Genomic DNA, 14458 nt, shown 5'->3' with positions numbered 1-14458 from the left:
AACTTACAATCGATCCTTCTCAGGTATTGCCCCGAGAATCTGGAACTCCCTACCTGCGGAAACTAGACTGATTCCATCAACAGTGTCCTTCAGAAAGGAAGTGAAAGCTTTACTGATGAGTACAGCTTGAGTCCTCAGGCCCTGTCCTTGTTAGTGGACGATTGGAAGAGGAACAGCTGATTAAGTACATTTGTATCTTATTTACACCAGTACACATATCCAATTAAGGAATAATGAAAAATAACATTAATTTAGCAAGTGTTTTAAAACACTGGTGCAGACTAGAGACCTGCCATTAGAGTATATATGTTGTCCCAAGAAGCTGATACCCAATCCCATTGAAAAGAAACACTAGACTTAAATACAACACTACTATCAGGAAAGGAGGAGCTGCAATGATGTGCCTGTCTGTGGAGACTGAATGCCTCTGTGCTGATGTAAGTACTGGGCAAACAAGGGAGAGCCAGAGTGAAGGACTTACCTGCAACCAATCCAGGAGTTACTAACCAGGTAAGAGCATCACTGCTTCTGTAGCTCTCCCCCTACACCAGTTCACTGACAGCAGCCCTCAGTCTGCCCAGAGGGAGTCAGTGCTGGGCGGTGCGGACATTCAATGGTTTCATGCAGACTCTGGTTCTCAGCAGGGCCGGACTGGGAACAGCATCCAGCCCTGGCAGACTGCTGCTCGACAGGCACTAGGAGTGGGGTGGGGGGAAGAGGGGTGCTATTTAGAAGCACCACTCCCACTTTTGTTACAGTGGGGGCTGATTTTGCAGCACTGCTGTTAGACCTGTTCCTCCTTATCTAATGTCATGCGATGCTTCTGGCTTTACTTACTCACATGTTCTTCTGCCTTCCTTGTCTGCACCTCTGCTTACTTATGATATTTTGCAATGTTATGGTTATTATTCCCTCCACTAGTACTTCATCACATACCTGTTGTTATTTTATGTACATTGCTGCTGTTTTGCCACAATTGTCTCCCCTATGTGTGCGCAACTCTTCTGGACTCTGATACCCTCTAGGGTCATGTTCTTGCTGTACAAAACTTTTTAAATAAATCAAGAAATGTTTACCTGTGATTTCATCAAATCCACATTCTTAGCATGTTGTTTGGTCCTTTGACTGTTACACGTAAATATGCATTTATGTTATTTTAAAATCTCTGCTGAAGCATATCCTTATCATTGTTATCCATTAGAAACATATCATAACACACAGAGAAAGGAGGGTCCAAGGGATATTTAGAGACCTGCCTTGGTTCGTATCCCCATACAACAATCATAATACAACCAGAGAACCTGGGGTCTAAGAAAAATGGATCTATTCATCCATTCGATAGGCCCTACTGTAATTAAATCAGTTAAGAATACAGAAATTCCTAATGAGCCTAAACGTAAAGTGCGCGACAACGAACTATGATCGAGAACACAGGTGATTATCAGTGAGACTCAATAAAAATGGATTCCCATCAAATGTCTTGTGATAATCTATATTCTCATCTGGTCATCCATGGCCGTGGGGCGGTCTGTCTCTAGATCATTGAGACCATCTCCACTCCCACTCTCCAACAGGAGTCCGTGAGTCTAGCCCACAATCACTGTGCTGACCAAGAAGTAGATAGAATAAATATGGGAATCAGTGCAGTGCAAAAAAAGAAGAGCGTGGTGAAATAAAATAGAGTGGCAAAGACAGAAAAAGGACATTTTATTCTGTAGACTGTTTTACTCTCTAATTAAAAACAAGAACAGTGCAAGAAACGGCAGTCTCAAACAAATATTTGACTACCAAAAAGGGCCAACATGTTTCAGCCTCTGGGGGAATAGTGTCCCTAGGCTTTCTTCTGGGCCTCTGTTTGAATGATTTGCTACTGCTGTTGTGAATGCAAAGAATAAAGAAAACTAATGAAATGTTATTGTTCAAATGTAAAGGATATAAATGGACATTTTAGTCCATATTCATGCTCCTCCGTGTCAAAACTGGTGTGTCTCACATCCAGGTTACCCGGGGACTAGACCTCACCTCTCCAGGACCCTGCTCAGGAAGATGGAGGCCCCGCTCTGTCCGTCATTGCCTATGTGTAGAACGCCGAGTCTTCTACAAGATTAGAAATTGCATGATATGTTTTGCTTTCCATAAAGAATATTTTTTAATAATTTGAAATAGCTGAAAAAGCATTGCACAGCTTATTACTGACTCTTTATTCTACCAGCCTTTAATAGGACTCTGCTGAAAGTATTATAGATCTGAGCCTAATGGACTACATATTAGAGTGTAGATCTTCGCAGCTCTAGCACTATCAAGACAGGATGAGCACAACTTCAGCACCAACTTAATCGAAGGTCACTGTACGGTGACAAGTGACCTTCACCCGCTACTCAAGCGGCTATGTTTTATTCTTTGAGACACAGCTGCTCTGTGACAGACATAGCAGGCTTGCTGTTCAGACAGAACAATAAGCCCTGCTGTTCTGAATCAGGCATTGAGTGCGCGCTGCCTGCGAAACTCAAGGTAGGCTAGTTGTTTCCTAACATGCTAGAACTAGTATGGTGCTTAGAGGTAAATATAATACCACATTACAGTATTTCCTGGTGTAACACAGAATTCGTTCATTAACACTGTGCTGTATTGTTTATATCCTGTGAGGTTACAAATCATGTACTAGGCACTAGAATTAGCATTTAAAAATAAAAATGTCTTAACATGCAAATTCTGTTCCCTGTTGCTACTCAAGTGTGTGATTCATTTATGAAAGACGATTTGGATTTCCACTTAGTGTCCCTGTCTCATTTCTTGATACAGATCATTACCAGAAGCACATCTTAAGGCAAATGGTGCTCAATGGGTTGTGTATTGGCTGCAGCCCAACTGATATTCTGGTGTGGATTGGTGCATTGACTGAGTCTTTAATTACAGGGGGCCAGGATATTGACTCCTGTAGTCTAGAGAATTCTAGAAAACGTATTATAAATAGGTCACTAAGTTCCATTTTAATGCACACTTTTGAGACATCATCACTAACTTGGTTCCTCATCCCCCAATATATTCACAAACCTTAAGAAAAGCATTTTCAAACCACTGTAATCTCCTTTTTGGGAATATATGAGGTACACTCACCAAAATGGTTAATGATTTAGACCATCAAAATGGGCTCTTTTTGTACAGGATGGATTGTATGACTATTTTGTTCTCTAAGTATAGCTCAAAGACAAGTTTTTCACAGTAATGTTTCTTTCTTGTTACTAGGCGACTATGACCTTCTTTAACACTACTCCGATGGGCCGAATTATTAACCGTTTCTCATCCGACTTATACTTCGCTGATGACAACCTCGCCTATTACCTCAATATTTTCCTAATGTCTTTATTCAGCCTGATGGGCAAGGTTGTGATGATAAGCTATGGGCTACCATGGATCATTCTAGTCCTGGTGCCGCTGGCAGCCCTCTACTTCTATATCCAGCAGTACTACCGCTACACCTCGCGGGAGCTGAAACGACTTTGCAGCATCACCTTGTCCCCCATCTACACCCACTTCTCCGAGACCCTGACTGGGCTGACCATCATTCGTGCCACCCGAGCCACCAGCAGGTAAGCGACTCTGACAATTCAGTTCTTGCATGTTTCCTGTTGGCACTTGATGAAATACTGAATAGCTCACTGACGTGAACCTCAGGTGAATAATTGGTATTTGTTCTGTAGCATTCCAGAGACCTTTTTTTTAAATAATCAACTTTATTACAAATTTTACGGCACAGGTATTTATTGGTGCATACAGAAAAGGCTGTGCCTAAAGTGACATCTCAAGACATGGCAACACTTCAGGAGATGAGAATAGGTACATCACAACAGTAGCTCATGAAATGAGTACCATTTCCCCAACACTCGTTCATGTTTTTCCTTCTGAGCACACTAATCTACACCCCGGCGCCAACACAAGATCGAGGGGGGTGTTGGCTGATACCATGCGCGGGCCGCATCCCTTTTGGCCACCCCAATAAACATTTGCTCAGCCTGCGTACATCCAAGCACCTCCATCAACCCCGGCAGTGCAGAGCACGGATTCAAATCCAGAAAGCGCCTGAGGACCACCGAGATCTCCTGATCCACCTCGTCCCAAAAGGGGTGCAGCACCAGGCAAACCCACGCCATATGAAAAGAATCTGCCATTGAGAATGCACATCGCCCACAAGTGATTGATGCATTGGGAGACATCCGGTGTGGCGGCGTGGGGAGAGGTAAGCCACATGAAAATAGTACTGTTGGATCAGGTGCATACAGTAAGAGATTACCAATTTGCAGGGCTAGAGACACACCTCCCTCCAGTTGTCCTATTAAAGTTCCCCCCACCCAGCGTTCCCATTTGTGGTTAAACAGATCAAAGCATATGGGGCATGAATGTCCAATGAGCGAAAGATCAGTGAGATGGCACCTTTCCCCAAGCGCCCCAAGAAGAGTTTGGCTTCAAGTGGACTGTATTTGAGGAGGGCCGTGTCAAGGGAGAAATGTGATCGTAAGGCATGTCGCAGCTGAAGGAAGCGGAAAAGTAGCAAATGAGCTATTGATCTTTCAGGTCCTGGAAGGACATTAACTTGTCCCCTTTATACACGCCGCCTAAGTAAGAAATACCAATCCGGTCCCAGTGGGGGGAACCTTCCAAGGCAGAGAGGTGTCAGAGCCATGTACCCTGCCATAGGGTCTCATACCAGTCAGACGGCAATCCCATTGAATAAGACGTAAGGCTGCACTCCAGCAAAGGAGGGATATTCGCATCCAAGAAGGTTATTTCAGGGGCAACCGTGCTCCATAGAGGAGGTCCATTAGATCCTCAAAGCCCACAAGATGGAGCACCAGACGATAAGCTTGATCATCCCAACCACCCATAAACCAGTAATTAATTGGTTCCAAATGCGATGCCAAGTAGTAAAGGTATGGATCAGACATTCTGAGGCAACAATCATAGGGGACTTACTGGCCGATTTAAAGGCAACCCTATGACGCCCTCCCACCCAAACAAAATGCATACATTTGGAAATCAGGGAGTGGAACAAACTGTGGGGAATGGGATATGGATAATTCCCCAGGACATATAAATAGCAGGGGAGACACACCATTTTGAACAATGCAATGCGCCCCAAAAGATTAAGGGGTAGGGTGGGCCAACGGTGTAGGCCCCGATCAAGAGCTTGAGGAAGCCCCCAGAAGTTAAGAGCACATGTTAGATCGGCGAGGTGAGATGCATGAATCCCCAAGTACTTAAAAGAATTGTGTTGGGTGGGGATGTCAGGGCACCAGGATTGCCACTCTGCAACTCCCCTCGGCTCCACCAAATTGGATTTGCTTGCATTCATTTGGAGGCCTGATGCATCGCCATATAGGTAAAGGATTTCCAAGCATCAAGGTCCAGAGGTCTAAGGGTCCCCTAGAAACAGGAGAATGTCATCCGCATATAATGCTCTGTGGTCCTCAAAGCCATCTACCCTCACGTGTTGCACCTGATAAGACGCGACAAAGGCTCTATCGCAACGGCGAAAAATAGGGGAGAAAGTGGGCAGCCCTAGTGCGTACCCCGTCCGATGAGAAAGGGGGTGGATAAGGCTCCTTTGACCTGTACTTGGGCCGTCGGGTTACAGTAAAGGAGACGGATCATCAGATATAGTTCCCTGGCCCGCCCACAGGAGGACTGCGTCCAAAAAGTCCCAGTAGACAGAGACAAGGGCCGTAGAAAAATCAAGAAGCAAAAGGGCTAATGTGTCATCTAAATCCTGTGTTTGAGAGAGATGCACCTGCACTCTGCGTATACAGTGGCGGGTCTTCCGACCCAGCATGAACCCACATCGATCTGGTTAATCAGATAAGGGAGAGCGCGGTCAGGCGGATCGCTAAGGCTTTGGCATATATCTTAATGTCAGCGTTGATAAAAGAGATGGGATGGTAGGATGAACATTGGTCCCTGGGAAGGCCCTCCTTAGGGATAACCACGTTTGTGGTACAGTCCAGATCTGGTGAAAAGGAGCCTCGCTGTATTGCGGCAGCATACACATTGAGGAGCTGGGGGGTCAAAATGTCGAGAAGTTGCTCATTATACTCAATGGGGTAACCATCTGGGCCTGCTGTTTTTCCGGATTGCAAAGCCGTCATGGTAGAGCCAATTTTCTCTACAGTGAGGGGTTGCTCTAATTCCCAGGATATACAATCGGTAACGGACGGTTGTGGAAAATCAAAGAGAATGAGATGTTCTACCTTTGATGAGCACTGCGTGCCTCGGGCAAACAGAGCTTGATGGAAATCCGCAAAACCTAGTGCAATATCAGGCAGCCCCTCCCGGAGACAACCATATGAGTCCCAAACCGCAGGCACCACCCTGTCAGAGATGCTGGGCGGTCGCTAACCAATATAACTACTTGCCTGATTTATCACCTGATTAGTACAGTTTCTGGGTCGAGGCCCTCCAGCACTGATTCGCCTGCTCAGGGGAGATCTGTCTCAGATCAGCGCAAGCGACAGCCAGGCGGTGGCGGATCTCCTCTGTGTCACTACGGTGGTAGTCTGCCTCCGGCTGAGGTATCTGGCACTCAAGATCAGCTATCCGCACCAGCCGGTGGGCCTCACTTTGTCGCATCGGAATCCTCAGAGCACAAGAGTAATCCCATACCCAACAAATGTACAACAATATTAAGCACTAAACTAACTACTACCTTTATTGTGGGTATCATGGTACTCTGCAACCCCAGAGCTTTAACAATGTGTAAGGGGTATTAAAAGCTATATAAATGCAATTACAATACAACTACATTTCGTTATTACGTGCTCTTTAAAAGGCGCAGCTCCTAGCCTGATGTGGGGATTCCACTCATTCACGGCGGAAGCAGGAAACATCCTCAATTACCAGAATTATTATTATTAGAATTATTGAGAGCGGAATTAGCGTATTGGGTATTACCACCAATATATTACAACATAGCAGCAGTAACTCCATCAGGAACAGTTCCACCAACAACAATCCTGCCAAGAGAAGCTTTACAGCATCCATTACACATCAGCAATGTTGACCTCATTGCCTATCTGAAACCCAGGACCTATTTCTTGCATGCACTCTGACTACTTTTATTAGAATTAAATGACCTTTCTGTTTTGCACCCAATTATGACTTGCTGCAGCCATATTCACTGTGTAGAGGGATGTTTCAGAGATACTCACATGTCATGATATAAAATGGATGCATGCATGCAGATTCCAAGACAGGCAGGAAAGAAATTATATTTTTGAAAATCATGCAACATTACATTTTGTCATGTCATGCGTGCCTAATGTAGCAATATTATGATCTTTAATATATTTACTACAAGCCAATACTGCTTTAATTAATACACAAACATGACAACATTGTGGCTGACTTTTAACTTGTATTAATAAAGCAAGGTCAAACAATGAATGCTCAGGATCTGTAAAAGGACCAATAGCCCCAAACTACAAGAAAATAACCATTGGTGTCTTGTGTGCTGTCTTGGACCGTGAACAATTTGATCAATGTAATGCAGTTAAAGAAGTGCTTCATCTACCATTATGATCTTACAGATGTTGCAAAGCTCTGAGTATTCACTCAAACTCACTCACAGATTAATTTCATTCTTTATCATTCAAGCTACTGCCTTCTTAAAAGGAGTCAATGATTAAAGTCCCTACAGGTAGTATGGTAGTAACAAAATGTACAACAGAAATAGTGTCCTAAATAACATTTATAAAAGTATGTCCCATAGGAGGTGATAATAAACAATCTACACTTTACTAGATTATATTTTTTTATATTATAAAAACAACATGACAGACATTCTACTGACACGTACACATCTGTGTGCCATCAGCTTTTGGTTCAACCATGGAGCATTGTTTTCTCCTTTTTTTAACAGATCTTTATAAAGCGCGAACTTGACCCGAAGATGTTGGATATCACAGCGCTTTACATGAGCACTTGTTGCGTTACACAAGGACACATTAATTTTTGGTAGGGAACCTGGCCTCCCCATTGCATGCACCCTACCCTCGGAGCCCTCTGCAGCGGCTTGTGAGCTGAAGGGACGAAGTCAGGTCCCTGGTATCAGCTGTTGAAAGCAGAAGACAAACACAGCTCATTAAGGTCCCGCCAAGGACGGACTAACGAAAACTGAGTGTTTGCCAATTATCTCCAACAGAGAACAGAGTCAGATTGAAGGAGTCCCTCACCTGATTACGGACAACTGGGCCCTCTTTGTCCACCTCACTCAGCACAGGTGTTTGACTGCTTTTCTCTTGCCTCTGCTAGAACTAGAAGTGTGCTAATTTCAAAAGTGGCTGCAGTGTCCCTGGCAGCTCTCGTTAACGCGGGTAGAATACTCAGGATTTTGCCAGCTGCAGTCGGACTTTTTGCTCAGCACTGACCCTCAGGTGTCTGGTGCCTGAGGAGATCCAGAGGGTGTCTGGGGCCTGAGAAGACCCAGGGAAGGGCCTTGGATGGATAGAAAGAGGTGGACGTGAGAGGGGTGAGGTAGGCTATTGAAAGAGAGGTGCGCCTTCATAAGCTGTGGCCAGAGCCTCCCATTGAAACGCCGACCTGCAAATAACTGATGGCGGCCGTTCACACTGTACTGTAACAGCAGCGCGGGAAGCGTGTCTGCGCAGTGTGTCTTTAAAAAGTCCTTATGACAAACTGCACAGACTCCGCTTCCCACCTGAAGCCTCTACCACTCCCTTTCCCAGCTTATCAGAGGGCAAGACCCACCTCCCTGTGACGTGTTGGAAAAGGGTGGGGTGCCGTCCTCTGCATTGACATCCCTGATTGACATGCAGCCCCTGGCGTTACAGGGCTGGAACCTGAAACGCCTGTGGCAAACTTTAGCCCAACATCATTAGTGGGCGGATACTGGTCCTCGAGGCTATGTCTTTGCTGAGCTGATGACCTCACAGGCCTCAGGGCAATCAGCTTGTCAGCCCGGCAAAGTAGACTCAGGGCCAAAATGAAAGGCCTAGGTTTCGCTGCCAGATTCACGTGACATGACACACGTGATCACTTATCATTGCAGCTACAACAGCCCTGAGCCCAGCCCCAAGCAATTAGAGGTCTGTGTAAATCATTTTCCTATTTTACTGATTATTTGAAGAATTTAGTTGTAGTTTTGTAATAGCTGACCCAGGGGCTGGAAGTAAAGGGGGCGGAGCCCCGATGCCCTCATGCAGAAACCGCCACTGGTTCACAACATGCCATGTTTTTAATATTGGGCAAACTCACGTTTTGGATTAAAAGCTACGAGTATGTGTGTGGGTTTAGCTCAACGTTTACTACAGACTTCTTATGTCTCATTTTTCACGGGGTCTTTTCTTTATATTTAGTCTTCACACCCTCCCTGCACTGGACACACACTTCTTTTCTTATGAGAAAGTTATCGATGATGATACGTACAATGGGCAAGCTGGTGAGAACCTGCCAGTAGCTCCTCCGGTGGTGCCCACGTGAGATACTTTCTCATTTCTCTACACTTTTTTCTTTGTGGTACACATACACTTAATTTTTGAGTGCTGTTTGCTGAGTGATCTGACTGACGACTGGTTTCTCCTTTTTTGGTTGTTTTAAATTACTAATCAACAGGGGATTAGGTCAGAGTGCATAAAAGAGCATCTGAGTTTGGAAAAAGAGATAATCGCCCCATACCAATCATATATACATAAAAAGTTGATGAGAGTGCCCAATAATGCTAGGTCGTTGATGTTTGATTATATGTTGATTGGAGGGTGATCTGGCACACACATTCCCTGTGTAGCTCCTTGTTGAGAATGCAATATTGTTGAAGGCCTTGAACAAACCCAATATGATCCACTAACCTTGGACAACAGATCCAATGGCCCTGACTGATCAGCCATGGACACTAGTGGTCTGTGGACTCTAAGTGTTTTTTTAACTGAGAGTACAGGGTTATGTGCATTCCCTGTCAGATGTAGATTTGGACAAAGCATTCCAGGGTTTTAGCCCCTACCTAGCTCTCTGGGGATACCGGGACTGTTCACTCAAACAGGTCTCCTGGACTGGTTCGTCAATAATAAAGCAACTGCCAAAAGGCTCTTCCTTGGGATGCTCAAGGGGTTTTTAATTCCTGGCCACTCAACGTTTCCCAGACATCTGGTGGCATCAGGCTAGTCATGATTCTCTGCAGGTTAAAATATTTGCTCTGGTTGCAATCCTTAAAAATGGTAAATCGGAAATATTTTGGAAGCTTTGCAGTTGTGAGACTGGATATATTCATTGAAAGATGTCTTTATTTTCAACAATGTAATTGGTTCCAAGGTACATAGGTGTGAAGTTAAGATTAGTAAATCTGTACTTACCTATATATACTTATCTGGATGATATAATGGTTGCAATATTCTGCTTCACTCACTCTTGTGGCATGCTGCCCTTATTTCTAAACAACTTGATTAGCAGCATGGCCTAAAAAGTGTATTAGCCTATTGTTTGAAATGGATGATGTTTATAGGTTTGTTTTGCAAATATTAATCATGATAGAGTAATTGTAACTCCCAGCTGGATACAGCACCAGATACACAGGCTCTGGACCGCCTGCAGCAAGATATGCCACGTCGATGCACTGGACTCCCAGCCCACTTTGTTGAGGCTCAATTTGCCATTCCTCTTCTATAATGGAAAGTTGTTCAAGTCTGCATTGACAATAGAATCAATGCAACAGCAGTGTTTTTTTTTAAATAAACACACAAAGAGGATCAGTCCCATTTAATTTGCCATGTTGCTATTCAGCTTTGGGGCTAGGTTCATAACATATCTCCTGTTGTATCCCATCTGGAGGCAAAGTAGAGTATGGAAGAAGATACTTTAAGAATACCTTCTCAGCCTTTAATGAACATTGGATATACCAGAATCTAATAAACTCTGTAACTCTGTATTACCCAGTAACTCTCTGTAACTCTGTCTGTAGCTTGCAGACACTTTGTAGGGCAGAGACGCGAGCTTAAAAATGCATCTTGTTTTATAAGCATTGCTCCTCAGATGCAACCTTGAAGAAAACAAAAGCTATTTTCTGCCATCAGGTTCCAAGCAGTCTATTTACGTGAAACCTTATCAGCATATGGTATCTCCTCCTAGGAGTGTAACAAGTTGAGAAGAAGTAGCTGGAGCTGGGTGAGCGGAGGGGAAACAGAATGAAAGATTAAGGAAGATTAACCTTTGTCTTTTGGCTATGGTCCCCTGCTTTTGTTCCTTCACAACACCCACCCAACCATCCTTTCAGAGTATATGCTAATGATGTACACATCAGAAAAGAGTATGTTGGCATGAATAGGAACAGTTGGGTATACACTAGTGAGGCTGAGACAGGGTGAGTAGAGGGGTGCCCTTTCTGTTGAGTACTACTTAAAGGATTGATTTATTTTAGATACCCTTTTTGTTCCTATAAGTGGCTGCAGGTATTTGCTAGTCAGGGGAAGAGCAAAAAGGGTAATTATTTTTCTTCTGTCTATCATCAGGAGTGAATGTTGTTGATTCTGTTTACTGTTGATATGCAGGGACATTTTATTCTGCACTGATATCTGCTCATGTGAAGGTCAGGGGATTCTCTGATATTTACCTGTGACACTACTCAATTCTGCTTCATATTAGGCTTATAGATCTCTGATCCTTGCCCTGATCTCCTGCAGGTTCGAGCAGGAGAACGAGGAGCGTTTGGAGAGAAACCAGCGTTGTAAGTTTGCCAGTGACAGCGCCAAGCAGTGGCTGGATATCCGTCTGCAGATGATCGGTGTCGTTGTCATCACAGCTATTGCGATAATCGCCATCATTCAGCACCAGATGGAATCTGGCAGTCCAGGTATTTGTTCTTTACTAACACCCCCTCTTCTCCTCCAGGCGAGTAGGCGTCGTGCATGCAAAGGCACTTAGAGCATTGTTACCAGAGAAGCAGGGTTTAAGGCTTTTCATCTGCCCTGTGGGTTGTCGCACATTCTTATGATCTCTAGCTCTATCCTTAGCTGTTACCTATGCAGTGGTACTGCACTGCACACCTGGATGTATGTTTTTATTTGTCAAATGTTTTTTTTATTTAGTCATTTAAGAGTTCACAAGAAGTGTTCCCTTGTGTGTTCTCCCCAGAGCTTCTATCTGTCGGTTCCTCTCTGCTCTTTTTCTAGTTTTTCCCTGATTTTAGATGTTTATTTTGGTTTACGACAAATCATTATATCACAATGTGTTAATAAATCAAGCTAAACCAAAAAATAAGAGGGGGGACCAAGGAGCCAATTAAGGTCCAGTGTCCATGCTCCTTTAAATTAACATCTACACAAAATAAGGACAATGTTCCTAAGGCAGGGAACAAACATTACCCAACGCCTTCCAAAAGAAAAGAGGAGAAAAAGAAAACCCAGGTAAAGTGAGTGTCCACAAAGAGATGAAGAACAAGTCATATCTCCTGTTGCCCTCACACACCCGAAAGGATGTCATGCTTCATCATCGGACGTTTGCTCCACGTAGGACCGGCGCAGCTGAATATGCAAGCAGACAGACGCCTACTCAAACCCGTCTCTCAGGGAACAGCCAGGTCAGGAAAGATTGTGTGTGATCATTGCCCCGAAAGATCATCCGGGTGAGAGTTCCAAACGTTGGCAGCAGCAAATGAAAAAGCTCTCCCGCCCCATCTCATCCTTTTGAACCTAGGAACCGTAAGGAGATTCTTTTTTGCTGACCTAAGGTTCCTCAAGGGCACATACTTTTGGAATAAGGTCTTAATGCCCGATGGGCCCAGGCTGTAGTAGGCGTTGTGAGTGAGGCAGAGGGTCTTAAACATAATTCTGCGATCCACCGGGAGCCAGTGCAGCGTAAGAAAAGAAGACGAAAGTGAGTGATGTTTGGGTAGATCCATCACCAAGCTTGCAGCGGCATTTTGCACCAGCTGCAGGCGATGCAGCTGTCCTTTAATGATATCTAAATAAAGGGCGCTGCAGTAGTCCAATCTGGACAATATTAATGCAACCACCACTTTTTTACGAGCATCAAATGAGAGGAACTGAGAAATTTTCCTTATGAGCCGGATGAGCCCAAAGCAGGTGGCCACTGTCCTAAAGACCTGCAAATTCATGGATAGGGAATCACCCACCACAACTCCCAAGTTTTTACAGATTGTCCAGTCGCGTTATCATGCGTGCAGGGCTCTATCACTCAGGATCGCGGATGTGGTTTCTTATATATTGATACGACTGCCACAACTATTAGTAGTGAGCAGTCCGTCCTTCACGTCGTCGGACTGGCAGAAAGCTAGTACATGGGACTATAGATACCAATGTTCTGGTCTTCCCCACACCCTTATTTCCACAAGTAGCGGAGACACCCCGTGATTGCTATAGTTGGCCACTGCCAAGAGGTTCTTTCCTACAACGGCATCTGAGAACTGTGCTCCGGGATATTATTTTAGTTCGGGTCTGGGACGATATATACATTTTCCCGCCTATTACTATGTCCACATTCCGCTGTGACTGACACATTCTTTGAGGTTACCATACCACATTTCCATAGAGCATGTTCGATTTCTACATTGTTTAGCCTTGAGAAAGTCTTGGTATGGACTCTGTACCGACGAAACACATGTTGGCTGGTTGTTTCTTTGACATTTGTGAATAAAAAGAAAATCATATGCAAAAAGACCTCGGCTTTATCATCTTGTCCCAAGAAGAATATTTTTTATGAATCACGCTTATATTATTCTATATTAAGGATACCAACCAAACTGTGGGCGCACAACCCCTAATATCAGGGTACAAAATTCTGAACAGATAGCAATATTATTATGGTGCCTCTAGAGAAATGATGCGTATCCTACATCACTAGTTCCCAAAGGGAGCGACAATATATACAATATCCCCTGAGCACACACCTACAGTTCCCGTTTGTAATTCAAACAAAATTCTGGCAAGTAACTCTTATCCTCAAGAGTGGAATTTGTATGTACAAATTCCCAAAGTCAATATCAAAAAGTCAGAATTCCAGAGTAAATAGTCTTTGTAGTTTTATTTCTTGCTTTTTCTTTGTATATCATCAGATGTTCATAGTTGATTACAACAGCCAACACGTGTTTCGTCGTGTACAGTATAATACCTCGACTTCTTCAGGGCTGTAATCAAATAAAACATAACCCACAATCACTACACATACTACGTATAGCTAGCTATAAGAGGGAAAGTACCAACCACCTTCCAGTTAAGTAATGGCCTGCAGAGTGGATAGATTTAAAGTGAGAAAGAAAGTAGAAAAGCCACTCCAATCTGGATGTACACCCTAAATATGTGTTGAAAGTCAAGACCCACAACCAAGTAAATAATCTTGGTAAGGGTAATATATCACCTCTAAATTTTACAGTTGCCTCACGCTACAATAAGGTCGTCTCAACATAAGTAAGTAATCATTCTGTAAAAAAGAGGCATACAATAAA

At 43.9% G+C, this 14458-nt stretch overlaps 1 protein-coding gene across 1 annotated transcript in view; it reads left to right on the top strand.

The window, feature by feature from the left end:
* The window catches only part of LOC147706821 (ATP-binding cassette sub-family C member 10-like), a 1330844-nt gene that overhangs the window by 999741 nt on the left and 316645 nt on the right, over window positions 1-14458 (top strand). Inside the window, 2 exon segments of the mRNA XM_086925587.1 lie at window positions 3247-3590; window positions 11679-11848. Coding sequence (XP_086781713.1) covers window positions 3247-3590; window positions 11679-11848 — 514 coding nt within the window.

This window comes from Lissotriton vulgaris, chromosome 6 (assembly GCF_964263255.1).
Source record: "Lissotriton vulgaris chromosome 6, aLisVul1.2, whole genome shotgun sequence".
Lineage (NCBI taxonomy): Eukaryota > Metazoa > Chordata > Amphibia > Caudata > Salamandridae > Lissotriton > Lissotriton vulgaris.
The sequence above is the reverse complement of the archived record's forward strand: the minus strand, read 5'-3'. Positions and strand labels throughout refer to the sequence as shown.